Raw genomic sequence first — 27,518 nt, 5'->3', positions numbered from 1 at the left:
ATTTTTCATTGTAGTTCTTAGTTAATTATACATAATTATTTTATTTTTTGAAAACTGCTCCCAGAGATTTCTGTGGCCTGTGTTTGTCTTACAGAGGCTAGACATGCAGTTTTTCTGTTGTATCACATCACGTAGAAATTAACCACGTAAAAGTTTTAATCCTGCAATTTCTTTACGGTACTGTTTGTTTGGGTTTTTTTCCCTTTTCTGAATACTGGAGATCGTGAATTAGATATGTTGGCAATGCCTCAAAGAAACAGATGTGGTGATTTTGGGGGAGTATTTCAGCAGAAAGGCAATGGAGCCCTTGAAAAGCAGTTGGGGAAATACAGAAACAAAACCCGAAACGTTGAGAACAGAATCTTCTTTTATGTGCACTTATGATTTCAATGGGGAAATGTTCCTTATAAGCATCACGTTGATTTCGCTGCCGTGTCCCTGCGGGGAGCGCAGGGCCCAGCGCTGCCGGGGCTGCGGGCGCAGCGATGCGTTCGCGTTGTGTTCGTATGGGTTCGCTATTGTGTGTCCGCTGAAACGAGCCGTGCACAACCCGACCCTCGCCGCCCCCGAGCTCCCTGCCCCCTAGAAATGAAGAGAGGGAAAAGGGAAAAGGAAGCCCGGGCTCTGGCCGCAGAGCCGGGGGAGGGGGGAGTGGGTCTCCTTGGAAACCGCCGCGGTGGGCGGGCGGGCTCTCGCCCGGGTCGGGGCGGGGGTCGCGGGCGGCGCCGCTCGTCTCTGGCCCCAGCTCCGGCCCTCGTTCCGCCCGCGGCTGCGGCCCCGGCGGGGCCCGGGGCGAGGGGAGCGGGGGACGCGGCCGCCTGTGCCCGGTGTGCTGTGCCCGGCGTGCCCCGCGGCGGGGGCGGGGCAGTGCCATGCAGATGAGGGGGCGGCGCTCGGCGGGGCAGCGGCCGGGGCAGGTACGGGGGGCGCGGGGCCGGCGGCGGCCCCGCTTTGTCCCGCGGCGGGCGCGGGGCGCGATCGCGGAGCGCCGCGGGCGGTCCGAACCTGCCTCCGCGGGGAGCGGGGCGGGACGAGGGCTCCCCGTGCGGGACCCGGGGTCTGGCTCTGCCTCGGCAGCGGCAGTGCAGCCCACGCGCTCTCGGATTAGGAATCCATTATGCATAATATTACAGTTGTAAATATTACTGAAAACTAATTTAAATTGCTTTGCAATCCCTGTTTGAAAACAGTTCTCTCGTGAAAGGTAATTCTGCATTAAAAAGCAGATACAGCTTGGTGTCTCAGAAAGCAGGCCTGTTCGTGTTTTAGACAATAGATCAGAAAGGATGTGTAAAAGTGCTTTTTCATCATACTAAGGTGCAACTATTCATTTGTTTCACAGGGAACCATGGTAAAATCACAGTAACACTGCGGTTTGTACCATCAGATTGGATGAGATACACTGAATGTGTCACTCTATGCTAATTTAAATGTAGAAAATATAACAATATATAGTCACAGAATTATCATATAATTACAATATTTGTTTAAAATTAATTAAGTGGATTTTAAATTTCAATTTATGGGACAGTTAGGTACTTAAAGTAAGTACATACAGAGATAAAATTAACAGTGTGCTTTAAAATAACAATAGGAACATCCCAACAGAAGAGCATTCCCACTGTTAAAATGGAATCACAACTTTGAAATACACCTGTCTTCTTCATTTAGGCAGGCAGAAAACAAAAAACCAAGCGTTTTTCCTGTGGATCAGGCATTTCATGTTCTAAAGCATTCCCAGTATTAAGTTATTTAAGGAAGTGTAAGTAAAAAATCCTGAAGCAAAAAGGTGTTTTGTGCTGCTGCCAAGTTATGATAATTTTGAGATACACTTTTTTCCCCATCTATATTCAAACTGAGGTGTATGTTTATGTAAACATTTTGTGCTGTAATTTGAATGGTGGCTGTTGACCCCTTTAAGAATCATAAATAGAACCAAATGTTTCTGTAAGTATCTGGCATTTTGGAGACAGAGACGTGATTATGATCTCCCATATTACCAAAGTGTAGCGTTATTTATACTAATTTACTTCTAGATCTGAGGACCCCAAATCTGGTGTGTAGTGTTTTGGTTTGAGAATGTGCAGTGTTTACTGTGTATGTTAGATGTTTAATCTCATTTGTTTATTGGAGAGAGGAATTTGCATTTGTTGAAAAAGTTGTTGCTGTGGACAGATGCAATAGTTGACTAAAGTTTAAGTTCAATATTAATTGAAGACGTGTTAGTCATGGTTTAGAGTACACAATGGCAAATGTTTGGAAATTCATTCCAAAGCTTAAATATTTTCTCTGAAATAGCAACAGATGATTGTGTCATCTAAAATTCTTACTTGCTCTAAAGGGTACTTGTAGTAACTGAACCTTGAATTTGAGAGTTGTTTTCCCTTTCAACAAGCAGGTGGAAGGTCAGGCTGAAGCAAGGCAGGTATAATCTATTGCAAGATTGGTAAAGCTGTCTGAAAGGTAAATTTACATGTAGTCTGTCAGTATCTCTCTTTGTCCTTGCTCTGAACCAGTTATGATGCTGAGAAAAACTGGATTATAGATGTGCCATTCCTTCAGTAAAACATCACCAGATATCATCACATCCTTACAACGCTGATGTCATTCCAAGTCCTACCAGTGAGTTTTGATCATTGTTGCTTCATTTTTTTTTTGTAGTATTTTTGACCCAGAAGAAGGGACTGAATATAGATAAAAGACAGATATGACTCATCTACAAATGCACAAAAGCCAAAAATATTCATTAGGTTAAAACAGCTCTGAGATAAATAGCATGGCTTTAATTTTCCATCTCTCCATAGATATGGATAAGTATGAAACTTGTGATAAATGGGAGATGTGACTAATAGATAAAAAAAACTCCAACAAAATACAACTGAAAAATTGTGGTCTTCTTTTTTCTTCACATTTGCATGTAACTCTCTCCAACAGCTCTCCTTCCTCTAGTCTTATTCCCCATCCTACAAAAAAGGTTTGCATTTCTAGTATCTCTGCTTCAGTTTTCCATCACTTAATATCATTTTTCCACGATGAAACAGGGAAAATGGGAAAAGGAACAAAAATGTGTGTCACATCAAATGAGAATTTGATGGAAAATCCACTTAATATAGAAGTAGACAACTTCTATATTGTGAAGTTAGGGACAGAAGGGAGAAGAGCTGCTTGAGCTTTTCAGGTTCTTCTATGTTTAAATGCAAAAATATAAGCAAAGATATTTCTTAAAACTTAACATCAAAATGCATTGGACCATTTGCATTTAGTCTTTCTGATGAACAGATAGATGGCTTTTTGTTAGTACTTCATAAATAATTTCATAGAATATTTAACTTGAAGTCCTGGTTCATTTTGGCGCTGGTATGTATCCTACTCTTTCATAAGCAGTACAGGTTTGCATATTTATTTTATTGTCAGGTGTGAAGTAGGAAATGTGGGTTGCATGGTATGGAGCCTGACCCTCGTCAGTTGTTCTGAGGCATATGGGCAGGAACTACATCATTAAACAATTGTAGCTTCACCATCTGATGTAGTTCTTGAATTTTGATGAGTAAATGCAACCAAGTGATACCATTATGTAGAGTAAGGCTGCAGAGTAAATAAGCCTCTGTTGTAATTGTAGCTCTCATTAGCATGCTGCTCCTTCAATACATTTATGTATTTAATTCTGGTAAATCATTTCTGTATATGCCTATAAATAAGTCATATTTTTCATCTGTGCTGCAGACAGGGGTAGATGGGTCTGCGTTGGGTCCGTGCTGTGGCAGCGGTTCCGGTGTTGGTACCTCAGGCAGCTGGCTCAGGCCCATGCGCTGTGTGAGGGGACAGGACCTGCTGGGGTGACTCCACAAGAGCTGTCCCATAAACACAGGATCTGTGGAAGGGCTGATAGGCCAGCTCCAGGCCCTATGGTTCCCTACTGGGCATCACAGCTGGGGGAAAGCAGCTTTCATTTCCAACACATCTCCTTCGGCTGCCTGAAAGTGGGGCTCGGGACTCCTCCAGTGTCTGTGGGCATCTCCCTCCAGAGGAGCAGCTGGTCCTTCTGGGAGGATGAAATAGGCTGACACTGCAATGGCTTCAGGAGGAGGTTGGTTTTTTCTAAGTAGGGATCTGAGTTTGATAATGAACTTCTCGGTGATTTAAAATCTGTTCTTTGTTATAATTGAACAAAGTCTGCTCTTAATATATCATGAATATGTTAAAAAAGGAAGCTGGATTGCAAATGTTTTTAGTTGTATTTCTCAAGCGATAGCAATCACTAGTAAGTGCTATTTGTATGGGGGTGAAAGGGTAAACAAAAAAATGTTGAAAGCTACAAAATGTGTTTAATTGTTTTTAGTGTGGACAAAAAATGATAGCACTGCTGACTTCCAACATGAATCTGTGACAGCTATTCACAATCAAACATTTTTGTCTTTCAAGTATTCTATTATGGGGGTGGGAGGGAAACCCCATGATGCTGGGGGGACTTGGAGTCCTTGCAGGGCTGCCATTGTTTTGCTCTCTTACAGTACCTGAGTCTTTATTGAACCATTCGCTTTCAGAGTAGCTCAAGGTTTAACTTTGTAGCTTTCAGTTAAGTCGCTCAGTTGTTTACTATTATGCCCTCCTCACCCACTCTTACTTATAAACAAACATCTTTTAACAATGAAATGAAAAAGCGAAAATTGCAGAGTATTAACCTTCTCATCTCAGCTCCCCTGGAAAAGGCAGAATGATCAGAGATTTGATAAATCAAAATGTATGAAGTAAAAAAACCCACCACCTCAGGTTGGAAGCATAAGCCACGTACCTTCACAGCAGTGCTTTTCTGGAGAGCGTAGGACAGATAATTAATTTTGTCCCAGCAGAGTCCCCTGGCTGAAGTGTTGTTGGATGGTCATAAGGTACTTACAAGTCAGGCAATGCAATGGGAATGGGCTGGCTGCTCAATTTGTATTCATCACTGTCTTAATGACAAGAGGGCCTTGGGAATCGGATGGGTATATACTTACCTGCAGCTCTTCTGTCAGCCTTCTGGAGAAGTTTTCAGCTTTGAATTATGAAGTGAACTGAAAGGGATTTTTAGATGTGTTTATTATGATGCCAAGTCACTACAGCCAAAACCTCCTGATTTCCTTTAGTATTAAAAAAAGAAGTGAAAGGAGTCAACATTCAATTTTAACATAGCTGGGAATCTAATTTTAGGTCAGCCTTACTAGTGAGTGGTCTCTCCTGTTAACGCTATACACCCTGCCTTTGTGTGGCTCTGTGTTGATTATACACATGTACACATGCACAGGTGAATAAGGACCTCTGGGTAATTTTCGATGGCCAAAAATCTGAAGTTATTTTTGGAAAGATTGCCTATGATTAAATATGTGCCTTAAAAATCCTCTTTGAGGTTTTCAGTTATTGAAATTTCTGAGAAGACAACTGACAGAGAAATGTTTTAGTTCATTGAATATGCTTATTTTGTCTGCCTTCATAAAAAACATCCTATTCTATGATGCTGTGGTCACTAAATTTGGGACTTTGATATCTTAGGGCAGCTGATCTTTTTGACTGATTTCTTAAGGACATCAGGTGTATGCAATTATGCTTTCTCTGTGCCTATCCTATTGCTCAATATGTCTATCGTATTTTCCTTATTAGTTTTTTTAACCAGATACCTCCTATCAGCTGAGCTCGGAAGAGAAACAGTCAATCTTCCTCAAGTGTTGTGCAGATGGGTGGTGAAACGGAAAAGAGAGACTGTTCACACCAGAGAAAAACAATTTGCACTATGACTAAGTCCCTGATTATGAAAGTAACCACATAGAGGAAAGCTTAAACAACATGACCCTGGGGAAGAGCATCAGTGAAGCAGCCCTTGTACTGTGCCTTAGGTCATCCAGCCAGAAGAGGCAAATAAGTAAATGATCAAGATCCATTAGTTCCCCAGATTTTTTCTTTCTTTTTTTTTTTTTTGGTAAACTTGAAATTATATTCTACTGATATTTTTAGCTAATGACTGAGTAGCTTATTTTTACCTTGTGCTGTTCTTAGAAAAGAAGGTGAATTGTCAATGCTCTACATATGTGTCAGAAGGAAACTTACCAGTTTTGGTATAAATTCATTGTTTCCTGCATTCAGTAATTTGTTGTGTATGTTATGGGGGGTTTCTGGTGAATTGCCACCATCAGTGTTTATTGTTGAAATAATATTTTTGCTAAAAATCTCCAGGGTTTTTTTCAATAAACGTATTGGGTTTCATGGTTTAATAGATACACCATATATGGTGAAAAGTCAAAAAGCAAATAGGAGAAACAGTAGTAATTTTACATCTTTTTTTTTTTTTGTGTAATTTTTCTGTGGGTTTGAATGCCTACTTAGAACTGTCTTGGGTTTCATGAAACCTGCAGATTGTAACATTATATTTGGGTTGTGTGTTGTCCTTGATCTAGATAGAAAACTTGAATTATTATAGCCATAAAGCTATTTTTGAAGATAGTAATTTCAAAACATCACAGCCTTCCAGTAGATATTAATAATTTATATTTTCCAGTTCAAATAGTTTTATTGACTCTATTCTCTAGGGAGAAAGATGCACTTAAGCATCTTTTTACTAATTTTGGCTTTACTTGAGGCCAAGCCTTGAATGAAGTCATGATTTTACTCTCATACCATGGAGCTATATTCATTTCATTGGTGGCAATTGAATGTTGGCTCCTGCTGACCAAAATTATGTTTTTAGGAGCCTGTTTCACTCTTCCTCAGATATTTCCGCTGGAGAAAATAATAGGTTTTCTGGTATTTTTGAGCTGCAGTTTAGTTTCTACCATTTTCTTTCAGCTTTAGAGTAGAAAAAGGAACAGGGTAACCTCTTCAAGAAGCATTTTGGGCTACCAGAGATGACAGTCTGTCACTTTAAGTGGCTGCTAATAACTGTGTCAAATATTTACTTGGTATCTTAAAAATGTGCACAGTTCTGTGATGTTACTAGAGAATTGGGTTAATTATGTTCTTTCTAATTCTAACATTTATTAAAAAATAAAAACAAGCTGCTATGGGAGATTTTTATGCTTTTGGTGTTTAAAAAAAAGAAAAAGAGAAAAGAAAAAGTAAAAAAAAAAAAACCATCAATCCAAAATTTTTTGATTGGTTGCTTGTAAGTTGTTGGATGCAAAGAACCAAGCTCGTACTGTAAGTTTTAAATGTCTTGAATGTTCTGAAGTCAGAAGAATATGGTCTGACTCTTTTAGTGTCAGGGGCTTACAACATCTTTCATATTTTCTCTCACTGAACCTGGAAACTCCTGGAGCACCTATGTCTGCGTCAGTGGGTGTAGGAGAAGGTATTCCTGCAACTGTGCCTTTTATTGGGTGGATGTGACAAGACAAAGGCATTGGGTTGGACAAAATCATCTGCCAGGCTGGAATTTGAACGCTGAATTGAGGAGAGGAAAGTTGAAACAGTCTCCATTAGGGAACGTGCTGAGCATGTCTATTGTATAACGCTGCAGCAGTACTAAAACGCAAATGGCTGCTGGCTGTGCACAGGCAGGTCTTTAATATCTCAGGATTTGGTGCATAATAAGCTAAGACCCTTTTTCGTGCCACCTCTGTGATGAATTCTTATTAACAATATTTGCTAAAGCATATTAAACATGTGCGTTAAATGTGTACACATAATTAAATTTTGCCAGTGTATGATAGAAGAAAACCTCTGTTAGAAGAGCAGAGTTAAGTAATGAATAATTGGTAAATAGCATAATTTTTGCCATCATATGGCCTTCTACTTCTATTTTGATATCCAAAGCAATGTGTATTTACATTTCAGAGATGCCTGTTGAAGCTAAGAATGTATTTCACAAGGGTACTGCAAATAGTCTAACCGTGTTAGGGCAGTGTTCTGCTTCACAAAATAATTCTGCTGAGAAGCTGCATATATTAGTAGAACTGATCTGCTTCTGCTGATTGTGCTGAGCTAATGCAAAACCTTAGCTATATGTTGGGATACATGGCAGAGATGAACACCACTGCATGGTAACACTCAACTTCGAGGACATCCATATTTTTTTATATCTGCTTTGTTTACCTTCTCCTTTATAACTGGCCTCTAGTAACAATGACAGTGCATGGCTTTGCTATTTCATTTATATTTCTCTTAAACAGTGAAGGAAACTTGAAACTCAGTATTTTTGTCTCAAGAGTCTGGGTTCTGTAGGAAAGGAATATTTTTGTAACCTTTTGCTTCAATCCCTTCTCATCTCTTTTTCTGTCTCCAGTTTTACCTCTTTCATTGTGCTGTTATTCTGTCTGTATTGTCATTCTCAAAAACTGACTAATATAGGCAATTTTTCATCTGTTTAGGCACATTTTTGACATTTCTCAAAATGTCTCCAGTAAGAATTTCAAATGTTTTCCTTGATGTTCTTTGGAGTGAGAATGCTTTTCAACCACTGTAGTTGCAAAATTTTTTAACTTATCAGTGTTTTTTGACATAAATAAAATAGTTTATCTCTTTTTCCTTTTTAAATATTTTTGCTAAGTTTAAACATGTGTGAACATACATATGAACTTGCAATGAAGATGAGAGAAAATGGGTAAAAAGTGAGAGAGTAAGAGCAAGCTCTTCATGTTTCCTCTCCAGAAGAAACTATTTAGAGGTCAGAATAGCCAGCATAATTGATTCCTGCCAGAGGCAGTATGAATTTATATCTTTACCCTTGACTTGACTTTTAGCCTATATTTATTTAGCCATTTAAATTGTTGTAGCCATTTCTTTTGACCATGCCCTTGGCAGTCTCATTGTTGACACTTTCACTACACTTCCCCTGCATTTGAAATAGTAATTGTGGAAATATTTTTGAAAGAAAGAATCTAGGCTCCAACTGAATACTGTGTCACTCTCATCCCAGGTGTTAATGCTTTCTCAATTAGAGCAAACATTGTGTAGCACAAGGTATATTTCCTCATAGGGAAGTTCTGACTAAATATTTAAATTATAATCTTGACGTTACGTTAGCTGTGATATGCAAACTTAAGGCTTTAAAGATGTAATTTAAGGGTGTTAAGAGAGAAAAGTTGATTTTAAGGTGGCCAGAAGATAAAATAACGGAATTCTGTTGCCTTTTGTTGAAGGGGAGAGAGATTTATGTTCAGAAAAAGAATTTTGAAAATTAATAGGCCAAGCTATCATTATGCCTAGTAGTTAATACATCTGCTTTGTTTTTCAAACATTTTCTTTTAAAGTGTTTTAGAATTGATCAGAATCCATTGTATTTGAAGGCAAGGCAAAATGACAGTGGCAGCAGAACTCGTTTACTGATGCAGAGGTGCAGTAGCATAGTGTAGGGAGGAGCGTGTTTCATAGCAGTGTTGAGATGGCTGTAAAATTTCCCGTCCTTCCAATGGCTCTCTTTGAGCAGGAATGCTTTTTTTCCTTGCGCTAAGGACTGTCTGTGGTCATTGAGGGCCGCAGGTCTTTTGCTTCTGAGTAAGGTTTCAGGATTAGTCCCTAAGTCATGTCCCCTTAATGAAGTAAGAAGCAAGGCAATTGGAGGTTAGATGCTTGAGAGATAAACGTTTTAATCCCCTATGCCTATGTGGTTACCCTTCAGCATGGAATGATGGCTCAGCTGCTTCCTGTTGGAGCTCCCTGTGCTCCAGGTCACAGTCCAGTGCCCGCTCCTGAAGGCAGGCACACAGACCTTCCCTTTCAAGAACAGAGCATGGGTCACTCGTCCTCTCAAAACATGTTTCTTGTAAAGATCTGCTGCCAAATGGGTTTCTTGTTAATTTACACAGTAGAACAGCAAAGAAACTCACCAGGATGCTGAAGAGTCGGATCTGTTGTTCAGTAACTGCTGCTTGCCTCTAAGCTATTGCTTAGTGGAGAGCATCCTCGTCTTTTGCTTAGGTGGAGGCCATTTCACTGGATAGAAAATAATGCCAAGAGTCACAGTCCTAAGAGAGTGGGCACAGGTACAAGCCAAGTGCTGCACTGTATTTACCAGCCTTCAGGTACATAAACAGTTGCTCATGGTTTTGGGCCTGGCCCCACCTTTCCATCTCTTTTCCTTCTCAGTGTGCTCTGCACTCATACTGCATTTTCCTTTTGTTGTTAGACACCTTACTTGGAAGAACACAAAGTTTCAGGGAGACCTCAACATGAACTTATTCAGGCATCTCAAATCTCTGTAACTTTGTGTATGTGCAGAAGTGCCTTTATGCTGGGGGAATTTGAAAGTGAGAAAGTGAGACCCTGGAAAAGCTCACATGCGTTTGAAGAAGACAGTTTGGTGACAGGTGGGCAGAGCCTTCTAGAAAAGGGGTTTTGATCTGAGGACAAGCCAAGAAGGATTTTGGAGTAATTTAAAAGTTACTGATTGCTCCAGTGAAAGCAACTGTTTCTCGTTCAGCAGGCAGTAGTCAGCCATTTGTATGCCCCCGTGCCCTTGCAGGGGGTAGATGAGCAGGTGTAACTGTGAGGTGGCAATGTGTACCTGTCGAGATGGCACATCACTCCCTCTGCTTTTGTTTTCTGTCCCTAGGGGCTCTAGTTCCTCAGCAGACAAGTTGTCTGTATCGAGGACCAGTGTTCCCTCCGCATTACTGTCATGAGCTGTACGTTCTGATGGGAATCCATATCTTGTTCTGGGGATCATTAACTCAAAATTGGGAAGAATCTGAATAGCAACCAAGTGCACAAGTGTTTTCAGACCTGCAGTTTCTTGCTCACTTTCTTTTCCTTGTTCTGTCTGATGAACATTTTAGTTGCCACATTAGAAGTGGGGTAGTGTCAGCAAGAGGCTGTGTGGCTTTGGGGAGCTCCCCAGAGGCAAGGCTGTTCAGGGTGCACAGCTGTGAGATTGAGAGCGTAGGAAGAACGTGCCGGCTGCTTTCCAGCAGCTGCAGCCATTGGACAGACTCCCTGGCTTTGGGATGAGGAACTTGATGCTGCAGTTCCATTTGTGTCTCCATCACCATTCTCTCCCTGCACAGCCCCCAAATATAAAGGCATTTCCTAGTTCCATACAGGATCAACAGATGTACCGTGCCTCCCATGTAATATAATCACTGCTGGTGATTGAAATGGAAATATCACTATAATATAGCAAGAAGATGTCAGTGACTTCTCTTCAGCTATTTCCACTTTGTGGGGAGTACCTGTGTAAGTGGAGTTCTGTCTAGTACAGCATGCTGCTAGACAGTGGTGCTTTTCTGCTGCTCTTTACAGTCCAAAATATTGTAAAGATTGAAACTGCTGTGATTTTGGAGGGTCTGTGGCTATAGTTTCAGGAGCTGTGGTTTTTTGTGTTTTTTTTTCTCCCAGTAAACTAATGAGAAATTTGTTGCCTCAGGAGATCAAGTCAAATGAATTTCTGAGATGCTGCGCACTGTCATATAGCAACATTTCAGCCTTATGCTTAGGGGAAATTGACTGCAAGGATGAGGAAGCAGAGCTGTGTCCGCAGTGGTTGTGGCTGGATTTTGCATCCCATTGCTTTCCACTGAAGCGTTAAGTAGTGACTACTGCTGGAGACAGGATATTAAACTTGGTGTGATCGTTTGTTTGCTTCTTAGAGATTTTGATTCTTAAGAGGTGAATGAACTCCATTATTATAAAACTTTTGTTCTAGTCCTTGTAATTAAATAATATAATAAAAATGTTGTATAATGTATATGTAATTTCTAGTTTTGACTTAAAAAGGCAAGTTTAAACCTGCGCATAACTCCCTCCTGCTGTGCTTAAGAGCTGGTAGGCAAGGTAAAATGCTTTGTCGGCAAAGCAAAACAAGTAATTAGAACTAACTTTCTGTTGCAATGGAAAGAAACCACTATGTTCTTACCACCTCAGCCACGGAATTTCCTATAGATAGACTTCAGTGTTTGCTGAATTATGATTTTGAGCTGGTCTTACAGACTGTAACCTGGTGAGTCCTACTTTTTCTTTCCTTTTTTTTTTAATGGTTGTTTTGTTGGTTCGGCATTTTTTGGTTTTTTGTAGTTTTCATCCTCATATACTCACCTTGATCCTGTTCTAGCTTCATACCAGGCCAAAAGTTGGATGCAGATCTCTTCATGCTGTCACTTTGGTTTTTTCCAGGAAAGAAACTGGTGTTGGGAGCTATAGAATGCATAGGAAACTTTGAAACTACTTGGTATGAGACCAAGTGTGAGCCAAGATAGCAGAGAATCTGCTGAAGTTCTGTGCTTACAGGGTCAGAACAGAGCACCTACATGACTGATACTGTGTACTAATTGAAAAGATAAGAAAGATACAGACTAGGGACAGCATTCTCTGTCTTTTGCTGCCAAGTGGCAGGATGCAGCTCTTGTCCACAGTGGCTAAGCTGTCAAGCCTTTGCCAAAACCCAGGTGCCCTCATCCAGCCTGCCTGCTGGGAATGGTTCTGGTGCCTGCTTCATCCTGCGTTATCCAGGAGAGCGTGAGGTGACCAGGGCCAAAACCCTGAAATGTGCTAATTGTTAAGTAATATGGCCAGTACTGGAGTCTCTGCCTTAACCTTGTCTTCTTTACCAGTAGCCACTTAGCCCAGCTTATGATAGCTTCTTAACAGATTTATTGGTTCTTTTAAATGTAGAACCATGGAAATGTTGGTTGGAAGGGAGTTCTGGAGGTTACCTAGTTCCAGCTTTCTGGAAGGAGCAGAATGTGGCTGGCTCAGAGTTAATGAGTCCTAAAGGTAGCTCCAGGGATTTAAAGAAGTTCTATTTCATGAGAAATGTAAATTTCTCCTTTATTTTTCTTGCTTTCAGTGGGATTTGGCAGAGCCCTATGGTAAGTCTGCAGTGCTAGGTGTGTGTCCTCTGCAAGTGTAGTATGTCATTAATCCTAGACAAATTTTTTGCCTGGATAAGTGTCAGCAGTGCTTATCTTTGCAGTGCTGCAGGCAGCATGGTGGCAGCTGTGTGTCCTCTGGGCAGACTCCAGCTGTTCTTGATTTCTCCTCAGTTACTTAAGAGCACGCTTGCTCTGTAATCATGTGCAATATTTCTACCTCTGCTGCTAAATTTCTGCTTGAATACTTTGCTTTATGATCTTCTACTCAACCTCAGGAATATATTAGGCATCTTACTTCTTAATATGGGTATCACAGAATAATTTAAGTTGGAAAAGACCTCAAAGATCATCGAATCCAACCATTTACCTAACACTGACAAGTGTACCACTAAAACATGTCCCCAAGTGCCACATCTGGGTGTCTTAATACCTCTAGGAATGGTGACTCAACCACTTTGCTGGCCAGCCCATTTTAATGCATGACGACCCTTTCAGTGAAGAAATCTTTCCCAATATCCAATCTAAACATCCCCTGGCACAGCTTGAGGCCGTTTCCTCTTGTCTTGTCACTTGTTACTTGGGAGAAGAGGCTGCCCCCCACCTGACTACAACCTCCTTTCAGGTAATTGTAGAGAGCGGTAAGACCCTCTCTGAGCCTCTTCTTCTCCAGGCTAAGTAACCCCAGCTTCCTCAGCTGATCCTCATAGGTCTTTAAACCCTTCACCAGCTTCATTGCCCTTCTCTGGACTCACTCCAGCACCTCAGTGTCTTTTTTTGTACTGAGAGGCCCAGAACTGAACACAGGACTTGAGGTGCAGCCTCACCAGTGCCAAATTCAGGGCAACAATCACTACCCTGGTCCTGCTGGCCACACTATTTTTGATACAGGCCAAGATGCCATTCTTGGCCACCTGGGCACAGGCTGGCTCATGTTCAGCTGCTGTTGACCAGCACCCCTAGGGCCTTTTCTGCTTGGCCACTTTCCAGCCACTGCCCCCAGCCCGTAGCACTGCTTGGTGTTGCTGTGATCCCAAGTGTGGGACCCAGCGCTTCGCCTTGCTGAACCTTAGACAAATTGGTCTCGGCCCATCGATCCAACCTCTCCCAGGACCCTCTGCAGAGCCCTCCTGCTCTCCAGCAGATCAGCATTCCTGCCCAGCTTGGTGTCAATCATCTGCAAACGGACTGAGGGAGCGCTCAGTCCCCTTGTCCAGATTACTGATAAAGGTATTAAACAGGACTGGCCCCAGCATTGAGCCCTGAGGAACACCACTGGTGACGAGCCACCAGCTGGATTCCTCCGCATTCTCTGGGCCTGGCCATCCATCCAGTTTTTAACCTGGTGAAGAGTACAAGATGTGCGCAGCCAGTTTCTCCATAAGAATGTGGTGTCAAAGGCTTTAGTAAAGTCCAGGTAGACAACATCCACAGCTTTTGCTTCAAACACTAGGCAGGTCACTTTGTCATAGAAGGGCTTCAGATCAGTCAAGCTGAACCTGCCTTTCATAAACCCATGCTGGTGGGAGAAGAGAGAAAATTTGGGAGGCAATTGGTGCCTCTGACTGGGGTGAGGAATTTCTGAATTCCAGGTATTTTTGGAGCACTAAATTGGTATATGGTCTTTGTGACTTCACTGTCTTTTCTCTGTCTGTAATATTGGAACTATGAGATGGATTTCTTATAGAGTGATATGAACACTGGTTAGATCACATATATTTGGTAATGGGAACTGTAGTGTTCAGGATGATTTCTTCTTACTTAATTTCATCCCTGATTGTGAACATTCCTTTGTCCTGTGGCAACCAAGGGAGGGACCAAGTCAGGCTCTTTGAAGAGAAACTGCAAGTTGTTTCTTTGTTTGAAATTTCACAATATAACCCAGAAACCAGGGATGCTATTGACATCAAAATGGGAAAAATACTCCCTGAAAGCAAGCTGTTACATGTTATCCTAGTGAAATAACCATCTCTGTACATGTCAAGTTAAAGTATGACTTAAGATTTTTTTTTTCTTATAGCTTCACTGTCTCCTAATTAATTGTATGTAATTTCATACTAAATGGTTATTCAACACTAAAGTGGCAACTTATTGGTACTTCTAAGTAAAAATTACTTTGGAGGCTATGACTGCATATTTTGCAGCTAGATGTTTCAGTGTCTCATTGCTTCTGTTCCTGTTACAGGTGCGTGTGACAGCATCGCAGCGATGAGTGGAATTTTAAAGAGGAAGTTTGAAGAAGTTGACGGCTCCTCACCTTGTTCCTCTGTGCGGGAATCAGATGATGACATTTCTAGCAGTGAAAGTGCTGACAGTGGTGATAGTGTCAATCCATCCACTTCTAATCATTTTACCCGTAAGTACTAAATCTGTGTGTCTAAAGAATGATTCCTGTTTCTCAAAATAAAGTAAATTTTATGGTTAGATAAGCATGATGATTTTTAATTGAACAGATGATAAAATGGACTCCCTGTGGTGTTTAGTTTATGACTTGCTCAAAATGACTTAGTGAACTTGCATCCTTTTGACTTCTTGTTAATTATATAAAACTATTTGTCGTTGCGAAAGTTGGAAGTCACTTGGAAGCTCCTACCTATTTGCTGTTTGAATTATGTAGCTGTTTGTAGTTAACATTGGGAGTTGTGCTTAGAGTATTTCAGACAGGCACTGTACGGAAAGTGCTTTATATAAGTTTGTTTATTTTCCTTAGGTAAATGTAGTGCAGCTGTCAGCTGTCTGCAATACTGCATTGGTGAGAGTTCTTCTCCGAAGGAAATATAAGCTTTCTTTTATTTGGAATTGAGGAATGTTGTGTATGGGACACATTATTTCAATAGTTTCTGTTCTTCATGTAGCACAGGGTATCTCTGTACTTAGGCAATGGGTTTGTGTATGGATATACATTTGGTCTCAAGTTAGCAAAGCTACGTGTGCAGCATATGTTTCTGGGAAAAATTAGTTTACAGTTTATGTTTGCAGTTTATGATATTAGTTTTATGTGCACATTTTAAAAAGCAGAGGTTTGCCTCCAACCCTGTTGCATATAGATCTCCCTACTGGAGTTAATTTGTGAAGACTGTGAGCTGAGGAGTAGGTGAGATTCCTCATCACTGCCTGTACACAATGTGGTCCTTGTCACTCTCTGGTTTGGATTGTGCCTGGAAATCATGTTTGTATATGGGATATGAATGTTCTGATAACTGATTCGTCTACCAAATGCTGCTGTGCAATTTGAGCTGGGGTTTGGACATGAGGGTCCAAATCCTCTTTGCTCTAGTGTGGAGTGCTCCTGTGCAAGGAGGGCACAGGCACAACTTTTCAAGTGGGTTTACATGGAACACTCACGATGTGCTATATTTAAGATGCAGTACTAGTAGGGGACCTATTTTATTGAAATGCCACAGAGGGGTAAGCAACCCAGTAAACCTCTTTGGTAGTATCAAGAAATATCTTGGTAACAATATTGTCTGCATGCTGATATTCTAACTTTTGTTGAAGGAATTAGTTGATGATTCATCATGGACTGAAAACAGTCTTTTTACATCAAACAGTCATTCCCACCCACATAGAAGACAACAATTTTTTTGTGAATACACAGATAATACAAAGAAAGCAAATAATTCGGGGGAGAAACTTGGAAGTTGTAATACATGCATGTAACAAAAAGCTTTAATTGTAGTTGACACAATAAATAATTTATTTTTTGAATAAAATCTGCAAGGCAAACTATAGCATTTCAGTGTTATGACTAATGATCTATCCAACTGACATATTTGTGGCCAGAGTAATAAGTGTTTATCTGTGTGTGCACTCACACACACACACTTATAGAAATTGTACAGATTACATTTTTTTAAATACATATATATATATCTAAATCAGTTGGCAATATGGAAATAGAAAGAGTAAATTATTTGCATGTGCATTGATACTACTTTTTAAAAAGTATTGTCTTTAATATAGGTGCACCAACCTAAATTCCAAGAAATCAATTACAGAATCCCAGTATTATATAAGGTTGGTCTGGGAAGAAAAGACTTGAACTGATGGCCTTGGCACTATATTTGAATAGGCAAACCTCAAGGTCCTCAAGGAAAAGGCTTTTGGAGACTTCTTTCAGTGTCTGACATTGTGCTTTGCTCTTACTGTAATGCAGCATGCTTGCAGGGCTTTATAAAGGTGATCATTTTTTATTGGTAACAAATAGAGGATATTGATGGTCAGATGAAGTGTAGAATGAAAAGATGGTTTAATGCCTACTTAATTGCACGCATCTTGCATCCAGACTCTCTTCATTGTTTTGTAACTTTACCAAGGACACTCCATGTTGCACATGATAGGGAAGTCAGATTTTGTTAATTCATTATTAAAATGCTGCAAGTGAGATTTTGCACCTTCTTCTTCTCTCTTAAGCATATCTGTTACTTACATGTTTACACAATCAATATCTACCAATTGAGTGGTGTTAGAAAAATCACTTCTGATGCCTTAGGCACATCTGCTTTTTTACATAGGAGCAACTCTGCACTAAAAAGATGAGTCTTAGTGATGATGTATTATACTAAAAGTTAGTATGTGTTTGCAATACAAATTAATCATGTTTATATTTAACGTAAAAATGCTGAAAGATATTTTCAACTTGATAACTAACTATCTCTAGTGAAAAACAGCTTTTGTTGAGATTGGATTTTTATTTTGTTTTATTCTTCTCGCATTTTCTTGAGGCTGTGTGCTTTGATTCTGCAAAGAATGTTTTAACTGGACGTTTGTTGAAATTTTTATATGCACAGAATTTTTTTCATTTGGTTTGTATCAGTTGGTTAACATCAGTGATGTGTCACATCATGTATGATATTGGATGCTCTTCAGGGCAGGAGCACTTTCCTTTGCGTGTACTTAGATTTTTTTTTTTTACCTTCTAGATTTTTTTAAACAGTTTTATTTGAAAAAGCATATTTTGAGTTCTGGGAAGTAATAAAAATCTGATCATACTGAAATAAATGCTCAGTCCTGTCTTGTCAAAGCTGAATATGTAGAAATTGTCAATGTTATGTCTCATAAAGACAGGTGTCTCACAGAGCTACTAAAAACTACATGCAGATGTGTTGTACAGTAACAAAACTCTTAACAGTGTACATTGGAAGGTGTTTTGTTCATGCTCTAAACACATTCATCTCCCAAAATAAAAGATAAGACCTTTTCCATGTCGAATATTTGAATCTGTACTGTTAAGGATGAGGTCTGTGAGACTTTTCCAGTAATCAGACAGAAAAGAGCCAGTGCAGAAAAAAGACTGGCCAGATTCCTTGCCTCTGTTACATGCCTGAGTACCTCCTTGATGGTGGTTATCTTTCTAAGCCTTTTCCTGACATGTTATACCATTTGTCTTTGGTGAGACAGTGTCAGATTCTGTGTACTGTCTTCCTTCTGGTCTGTTTTCATATAGGTAAATATGAAATTCAGTATAAACCCTCTTTTACTGACTGGAAATGAGGGGGTTGTAGGTGACCTGTAGAGTCAACAAGAGCTATACGTTGATTCTGAAACTGAGAATTTAAAAAAATCCTAACATGGTCCTCTAAGTCTTATTTTTCCTTTCTAATTGACCTGACAAAGAGATAATTTTAAATCACTTGTAACTCCAGCCCTTTCAGCGCTTCAGCAAGCAGGCAGTTGGTGTACAAATCTATCTAGAATAGCTGATGCATCTCAATATTTACACAACCCTTGAAACAGTATGTGTTGGGTCAGATAAACAAGAGCCTTTCAGCTATCCTGCTCCATTAGCCTTAAGGTCAGTTTAACCTGCCAGCTAAATGTGACACACAGCTGCTGTGGATCACTCAGGTGGGGCAGAACTACCAGAAGATAGCTTTGTTCTCAGCAGTTAACCCTGCAGTGTGATGGCAGGAAATACATGACTGACTACTACACAGGGGTAAGTACAGGGTTTCTTTAACAATATATCCATTTAAACAAATAGAGACACAAGTGATGACACAAAAAATGAGTAAAACCCTAGCCTAAGTTACAGGCTTCTGAGTTAGTAAATGAAAAGTACGGTCTATAAAGAACAGACAGCTGTTACCAGGTTTGTAACAGAAAAAAGAATAAAATAGTATTTTCTTGACCAGGAGTGCATTTTTACACATGTGCACATTTTTAAATCTCTTAGCAAATGGTGTTGGAGTGCCTTGATTCCTGCTGGCAGATATAATCCCTACTGCCTTTTTTACTCACCTTTCTCAGTCTATTGAGGTAATTTCAGTTTGATTCAGCAGGTCATTAGTCACACTGCAGATTTACCTTAATGGATGCCAAGGCATATTACTAACTAGTCCCCATACCTGTCCCATTTCACAGCCCCACCTTCATCTCAGAAAGAGGGATGTTCATTTTCAAGTAGCAATCCAAGTTTGCATATACTGTATGAGCAGGAGTAAGAGCACGTGTTCCCTTTTTCCTTAGGGATACATGGAATACAGGGCAGGAGCACTCACAATGCCATTTCAGCACTTTAAATTGCCCTCTTCAGTTAGGGCACTTCACTGCTGTGTTTCCTCAGCTCCGCAGCGAGCTGATGAATCTGGAATTGCTATTCAGGATGTCAGTAAAACACCCTGACCGTTCCTGGGATTGTGTGCACTGAGGGACACGGGATTCCACACTCCTGCTCAGGTGTGGGGGATATGTGCCCTTCCAGAGAAGGGCAGTGAAGCTGGAAAAGGGTCTGGAACATAAGTCCTATGAAGAGCGGCTGAGGGAGCTGGGGCTGTTCAGTCTGGAGAAAAGGAGGCTCAGGGCAGACCGTACTGCTCTCTGCAGCTGCCTGAAAAGTTGTGACAAGGTGTGGGTCAGTCTCTTCTCCCAGGCAAGGGGAAATGGCCTCAGATTGTGTCAGGGGAGGTTCAGGTTGAATATAAGGAAAAACTGCTTCACTGAAAGAATAGTTAAGCATTGAACAGGCTCCCCAGGGAAGTGGTGGAGTCACCATCCCTGGAAGTGTTCAAAAAACAAGTAGACATGGCACTTCACAGTACAGTTTAAAGGGTATGGTGGTATTTGGTCAAAGGTTGGACTTGATCATCTTGAAGGTCTTTTCCAACCTTAATGATCTATGATTCTGTGATTCTTCCTGCCTTGTTGAGATACCTGCCTCTAAATGAGTGAACTTTTTTCTGAAAAGAAAAATACCCAACTTTAAGTTACAGAATTGCATACAACTGAAAGACCTCGGAAGACCTCGTAAAGTCCTGTCTTTTACACTTTGGTACTGGTAAAAATTCCTCATAACATACTAATCACAGATGCATCTCTTAAGAAACGTACTTTGAGGAGCTGCTGCTTTCCTCTGCCATTTCAGCTTAAGTGTAGTTTAGCTGAAACTTTCTGAGTTTTCTTCATCCCTTGCATGAAGTTCACCAGCACCAGCTTATCTGATAAGGGGATCATCACCAACAGGAGGTACTGCCATCCCACAGGCTAGTTGATAACCTCCATCAGTTGTCTCTGTATTGCCATTAACATTGTCACTGTCATGAGCAAGGTTATCCTGCAGCCATAATCACAGGTCCTGTCATTCCACTAATTAGGGTACTGTCTTTAGAGTGTTGGATGCCTTAGGTTCATTAGGAGTGTGACAGGTCAAGGGCTCTGAGAAAACCCTTTGATCTCTGAACGCTCTTGCCATCTTTTGATTTTGCTGTTAAAGATAACGAGGAATTTGATATTACAAATACATCCCTGTTACACTTCCTTCAGTATGGCCTTAAAAGTACTGTTTGAATATTCTAGAGTTGCTAACATATTGAGATTGCCTCATCTATGTGGCCATGCAGAACTTGGAAGAAGGCATGAAATCATTAGGAAGGTGTAGCTTCGCTTAAATTACCTTTGTAGATGAATAAAGCTTTATTTAGTGTAAGGTCAATAGCACAAGGCATTACCTGAGCTTTGAACTTAAGCTGTGTGTTTAATTGCCGGTTAATGATGGAATTTAAATGACTTAGAAGTGATGCTACTGGCTTATTATGGAAAAACACTTAGGTGTAGCTAAATGCAGGTATTCTTTTTTCATGGCAGCTTGCAGTTATTTATATTGCCAGCAACCAGGCTTGGAATTTCCTTGATAATGAGGAATATGTTCTTACTGCTATTGTTAACTCATGTTATGAAGTGCTAACAGGTTGAGAGATTCTGATATTTGATTTTAAATAAGTTGGCTCATCCGAGTACTAAAAAACAAGGAATGCAAAGCAATTCAGTTAATCAATGCAGTGCATTGTTTTCTCTCAAAATCACGCAGAATCACAGGGCAGGGTATGCCATGACAGGATCTTGCCTGCTGTCTTTCATCTGGAATGAGGACTACTGTAGAGGGAGTTTCTAAAAATTGCAAAGAGAGGTTATGAAGCAGGCTCCCACTGGGTTTTAGAAGGATTTGTACAACTAATTCTTATTTTTTAAATAAGTTGTCTGCTATAAATAGTGCATTTCATATGCTATACAACTAGAGTGACAGTTTTTGCCTTATATGATGTTTTTGTTGGCTTGGAAAACAACAAACAAATTTTTTTGTTGTAGATGTTCATGACAGATACACAAAATATGTTTGCAAATGCAAAGTCACAGACAGCTGAATGGGTAGTTGTGTTTGTATCAAATGGCTATTCACAGAAGTCACACATAAGATGGGACAAAGGATTGCCTGTAGCGTAGTAGGAGAGCACAGCAAATGCAATTGTTATGCATGGGTGTTCCTGCAAGGATCCCTGGTAGCAGCTTTCCTCCTCATGAAGCTGGGGCTAAGGTCAGGAATAATCATCTATGAAACAGCAGCTGGCATTTAGAGTAAATGGAGAGGCAGAGAGCAGTTAACCATCTCCACTCCTTCCCGCAGGCTGATGATGTTTGCAGAGTGGAGAAACGGGACTAGTATGATGAATGTCACAGAAAAGCTTTCTGGAGATAGAGGGTGCTGAGGAAGTAAACGTAAAGCTTTCACTGAAATTTCAGCAGTAAAGTTCCAGCTTTTAGCATGCATCCCCAGAATTTAATGTTTCTGTGAGATTTTAGACAAAGCTCTCAGCAGTGAGGTAAAATGTTTAAAGTACAAGTTAAAAACCTCTCCTATTCATGTCAGACTTGTCTGTGAGCTACTCTTTTTAGAAAACCTTTTCAAATGTGACTTAAATCTAGCATTAGGCAAGCATTCCCATTGAGCCCCTCCCATGAGGTGAATTTATCTTTGGCTTTACCCTAAAGGGAGGTACCAGAAGGATGGAGTGGTGAAATGCTACTAGGGTAGGTGTTACTGTTCCACAGCGTTGTCCCTCTCCTTCCTGTCAAATTTCCACTACTCAATTTACACCTTTTTGAGTATGCAGTTCCCTTTAAGACTTCCAAATTCAAATTTATTCTATGAAATACCTCCCTGCCCTCAAGCTCACATGTTTCTTTAGGGGGCTGTATTTTGTTTCACAGCGTTTGGTCTTAATGTGGATTTCTAGCATGTAGGAAAAGTGTTTTATCATTCAGGGTTGAAAATTTGTAAATTTAGTATATGAAGACTCTTAGAAAAATATCTTTTGGGAGGCAATGGGCTAGAAGGAGAGGTAGGAGAAAGAGGTAGAAGCAATTTCTGGATACAACCTTTTCCCAGCTTTTGCTTTCTGTGAAGGTCGGGAAGCAAGATGGCTTTTTTAAGCGGTGTTCTAACCTGGATTACCGTGATGGATTAGGCTTTGCTGTTCTGTGGTGTTAGACTGATGAAACACTGCATGGGAAAGTCATGGAACAGGTGGAGAATGGTGCTAATCCTTCTTGCCATAATGGTTTTTATGACAGTAAGAGTATGTAAAAAGCAGACAAACAGGTAGTAGAGTGTAAGAAATGCAGCATTTCCTCCGGTCTAAGAGCTTTAATCCAAAAGTCTGCTTCATGCATGTTTTTTTCAGCCTTTTGAAATTTTCACGTGCCTAAAATATTTCTGTACTGGTGACAATGAATTGCTTTGCCCTCATTGATGCAGGAGTGTGAGTAATCTGCTGGGGAGCCATATGGTTCACATTTATTTTAATGTGTCTTTGACATCAGGAGAATAGCTGAGACAGCAGAAGAAAGTGCTTATGTCTTGGAGTTCAGCCAGAACTGAGATCGTTTAAGTTTCGTAATCAAAGAACTACCAGTTTTCTCAGTAAAAAATGTTTGAAAAACATGATAGGCTTAAAATGTTACTCCTATCAGAATTTAGTAAAATGAGGAAGCAGGTTTTGCATTTTATGGATGGATACAGCCACAGCAGGTGCTTTTCCTGAGTAGGAGTTTGGGCTCTTTGTTGGCCACTAAACACACAGAAGGAAATGCTGTGTCTTTCACAGGTTTCACACTGCTGCAGCTCCACTGCCCAGATGGAAAAATGAGGATGTTCAAAGGTGAACAGTGCAGGTGTAGAGTGCCTTCTATGTATGTGAGAGCAATTCAGGAAAACTTTGTTTCGGTCTGCCAGCACATTGTTTTTGTTGCTTATCTATTTTATCAGTTATAATTTACTCATATGCAAATAGAACTTGGATGATTCTCTTAAGAAAACATTGGACTGCTAGTGTAAATATTGATTTTCGCCTTTGCATTTTCCCTTTTCTATGGGATATGGAAGTTGTATGGGCCAATAATGACATCTGTTACAAAGACATAAGAAAATATGATGACCAAGTATGATAAAACCTGAATTTTTCAAATGTGGAAAGAGCTGGGGGGTTGTGTCTTGTCATTTTTCACAAATTCACAAATAGATAAATAATGGTTATTCTCAGGGATGGGTGAAGAAAATACAGCTTGAGGTGGAGAAGGGAGGGCACCACAAACAGCTGCAGAACTTTGTACCAGTGGTGGGAGGAGGCAGTGGGGCTGTTGGGTGCAGGTGGCACCACCAGGATCTCCCCCCTTTCCTCTGCGGGCTGGGGGCTTCCCAGCCTCGTTGGCTGCCGTGGATGGGACAGGCTGATAAACAGTTCAGCCCCAGAGGGCAGTAGGAATCTCTGCTTCTATCTCTCCTGGTGTAAAATATCCTGGTGTAGGGTAGGAAGAGGAAGGAAAAGCACATGACTTCAGAAGTTAGAGAGCTGTAAAAAATGAGTTAGTAAGGAAATTCTTCAGTCCCTAATAATACATACAATGATAATTTTTGCTTGCAATACAGAAAGTAATACAGAAAATCTTACCATTATGAGGCTATTGGTAGGAATAAGGTCATGGCAACCATCTGGTTTCTTCGGTATAACTACAGCACTAAGGAGACAGTCTCTAACTGCAGTGTTCTAGTTACATTAAAATATAGTGCAAAAATATTGACACTTATTTGTTACAAATTAGTGTATTGCTATATCTTTCTTTACCTTTGCCTATTCCTGCAGGAATACATTCCTCTAGATGTGTGTTTAACTTTTCTGCCATATAAATTACTTTGTTCTCTTTCATTAACTGTTGTTGAACAAGGGTCTTTCTGTATTCTCTAACGTCACATGATGTGAACGGCTTTCAATTTTCTTAGCTTCTTAACTGAAGACTCTTGTTCCAAATCCAGAAAGTATTTCCTCACTTGCTGTGTTTGTTTGATGACAGCATTCCAGCACAGATCAATGCTTTGTACAACATACTTTAGCCAGGATGAATCTGACAGGGAAGTTTTATTGTCAAACCACTCTTTGTAATATTTTCCCTTCTCCCATTAATTGTCATTGTGATGGAGACTTATGGGAGACAGCAGCCTAAGTAAGAAGGAAGAGCAGCCATGGAGCTGTGTTACAGAACAGTTTTCCTTTTTAAGGCTATTGTTATTTTCATGATAGCTGTATTTTCTTTTTTTACACTGATACTTTCTTCAATTTGGACATTAAAGTTTTATTTTTAGAGTGTCTTTGAAAAATTAATTAGTGGGGCTTTATGTTTTACACAGGACATGCTGTGTTCTGGAAAAATCCATTTAATGCATTTGATCAAGCACCTAGAAACTGAAAAAAAAATAAATCTGAGAAACACTTAGTCTTTCTGGTAAACCATCTTGTATTCCATTACTTTTAGCCACTGGGAGATAAGAACTGTGCTTTTTGGTAGGTGAAATGTTACCATTTTAAATTGCAACCATTTTAATAAGAATAGTGTTAATAAAGGTTATGACTTAGCGTCCCAGTGTGGGAGATGGTCTTCAACTATGTGTGTAATTTATCACCTGTGGGAAGAACCATAATGATGTTTGTGTGCAGCCTATGAATAAATCACTGAAATCTCAGTTTCTTGATAGACTGCTGAATGGTTATCTCTAGTCTGTATTACAGTCAATGACCAAAAAAGGGTCTTGCTATAACACAAAAGTCCGGCATGTGGTGTTTAGGCACTGCGTTATTCTGCAGGTCCCGGCTCACCAAACAGGTATTCTTAAATATTGGAAACCTTAGAGCTTCCTTGTGTGCTCAATAGCCAGAGAAGTCTGTAGCCAGGAATTTTGCGTAAAGAGAAATGACAGAAATATATGCAGTCATGAAATAAATTATAACTGCTGTGGATAAAGAGAATTGTTATGAAGGAGAGAGGTTAATAACAGAGAAAAAATGAGTAAATGCATCCTCTTGTGTGTGTGTGCAGGCACTTCATGAACAAAGAGAGCTAAAGGGAAAGCACAAAGAGCAGGTTGTGTTTCCAGGCTGGGTTAGCCACACTTGGGTTAAACAATGGTTTGCTATTAAAAGTTTTCCTTCTTTCCTTTAAGTCTTTTGGGCTCACCTTTAGGAATTTTGTTTACATACAGTTGCCATTTTTGCCATACATGGTCTGTGGTGCAGATGACTGTGCTGTCCTGTAGCTTGGTTCAAGTAGGACCTTGATGGGACTGTGCTGTGGCCAGATACAGCCCTGACTCTGCAGCAGCTGCCTTTGCATGGCAAGGAGCTGATAATCCTGCAGGACCTGGCTTGACTCCATGAGGAGGAAGGCCAGTTGCAAGTAGGTTATTAACTTGAGCTCTGCTCAATCCAAAAACAGAGCCACTCAAATGTCAAATGCCAAAAGTCAAAATTTCAGTAGTTGATATTATTTCAGATTAGAACTCACAACGGTCCTATTTGAAGATATCTATGTCTGAAGACCTTGTTCAGATATAGTGGCCTTTTCGGAGAGATAGTTCTGTACTGGTAGTTATGTTCTTACCACTATCGTCCTTCCCTCTGATTATTGATATATTTTATGAATTAGAGTACTTGTGTCTCTGTCAAAAATATTTAACTCCATATGATCTTGAAACATGGAACTAAAAATTATATTAAATGTTTAAATACATGAGAATGGAGCATTTGTTTCATTCCATGGAATATATCAGACTTGTAGTATATAAATGTGTTAAATATCATGTGTAATCCATAGGACAGTTTTAGGTGATGATGAATATTTTTATTCCCTCTGGCATCCTCACCCACCAAAGTGGTGACATTCATTCTCAAAAAACATCTTCTAATTGGTGTTGACAGTGTGCGTCCAGCAGATGCTAAAAAACCACCTCTCAACCTCACAGCCTCTGCCTGCAGTCACTACCATCCCTGTTGTGTGGAACAGATGATAGTGGCATCCACTGATACCACTTGTTACACAGGCAGATGACATGGAAATGCTTTTTTGAGACTGGCCAAGCAAGGAAGCCATTACTAGACCTCTTCTGGAAAACTGTGGTGTTAACACTCTCAGTGGATAAATTTATAGATTACAGGCTTTGGCTTACCTGCAAAACCTTTGAAACTGACTCTGGAGAGGCCTGCAAGCCTTGCACAGTCTGTGTCCTTCATTCTGATTGGAGCTTACTAACTGATTAATGCCAGTAAATTTTGCTTGCTAATATAATAATAGTCAGTAAATTCATGCTTTCTAATATGTCAGAACATATGTATTTTGTATGTTCTTCTGCTCTGTCTTGAGTTAAGCAGTGTCCTTAGCAGTAATTACAGCTGATTTGAATGTACTGTTTAAGGTACAGTGCATGCAAAATAACATATGCCCCTGACTCTTGATAAGATGCTCTGAGAATCTGAGTTCTAGTTGGCTTGAAGGAAATGTACTGCATTATAGAGCACTTTGTCCCTGATGTTGGAAAATGTCCAACATTTCCATTCAATATCTAATAATACTTTTGAGCTCACATTAAGGCAGCCCTCTGCTCAGAGATTTTAGGAGGTATAATAGAGCAAGAGCATAGTGCCTTTGTGGTGCTGACTGTGCTTCCTTTCATGTCCTTGGTTACTGAGGTGGTTGCAGTTCTCACATCTCCTTGCTGGCATCTCTCATCTATGCTTTTGGGTAATCAAATAAAATCCACTAATCTTTTGAAGTTCCTGCTAGATCTGTTCTTGTAAACAACATTCTCATAAATACGAATATATTCTGACTCCTTCTTAGCAGTAGCATACAAGAGATGACCATGGGGTTCTTCACAGAGCCTTAGTTCTGCCCTTTATTGAGCTCCTGGGTGAGACAGAAGCAAACTCAAAAGATAGGATGTGTTTCAGAAAAAATAATCCCATGTATTCTGAGGGCTGGGAATGTTTACATGCGTGTTTAATTATACAGATTATCATATAATTTGTCTGACTCAGAACTATAATATTAATAAATAAAATCATGAACTTTAATGGCATTTACAACAAACGCATGTCAGCTCTCACACTGTCTTAAGTGCTGGATTTATAGTGCTGCTGATGGTGCAGTTAC

At 40.2% G+C, this 27,518-nt stretch overlaps 1 protein-coding gene across 8 annotated transcripts in view; it reads left to right on the top strand.

Moving 5' to 3' along the window:
• Positions 1–27,518, top strand: part of CSRNP3 (cysteine and serine rich nuclear protein 3) — a 102,789-nt gene that overhangs the window by 60,432 nt on the left and 14,839 nt on the right. For all 8 annotated transcript variants that reach the window (XM_027678711.1, XM_027678710.1, XM_027678713.1 and 5 more), the window contains one exon: positions 14,953–15,123. In XM_027678711.1, the coding sequence (XP_027534512.1) occupies positions 14,953–15,123 (171 nt within the window). The remainder of the gene's footprint in view (positions 1–14,952; positions 15,124–27,518) is intronic.

The sequence above is a fragment of the Neopelma chrysocephalum genome, unplaced genomic scaffold (genome assembly GCF_003984885.1).
Source record: "Neopelma chrysocephalum unplaced genomic scaffold, ASM398488v2 Primary Assembly neopelma1_44, whole genome shotgun sequence".
Lineage (NCBI taxonomy): Eukaryota > Metazoa > Chordata > Aves > Passeriformes > Pipridae > Neopelma > Neopelma chrysocephalum.
Note: the sequence above shows the minus strand (reverse complement) of the source record. Positions and strands in the feature narration are given on the sequence as shown.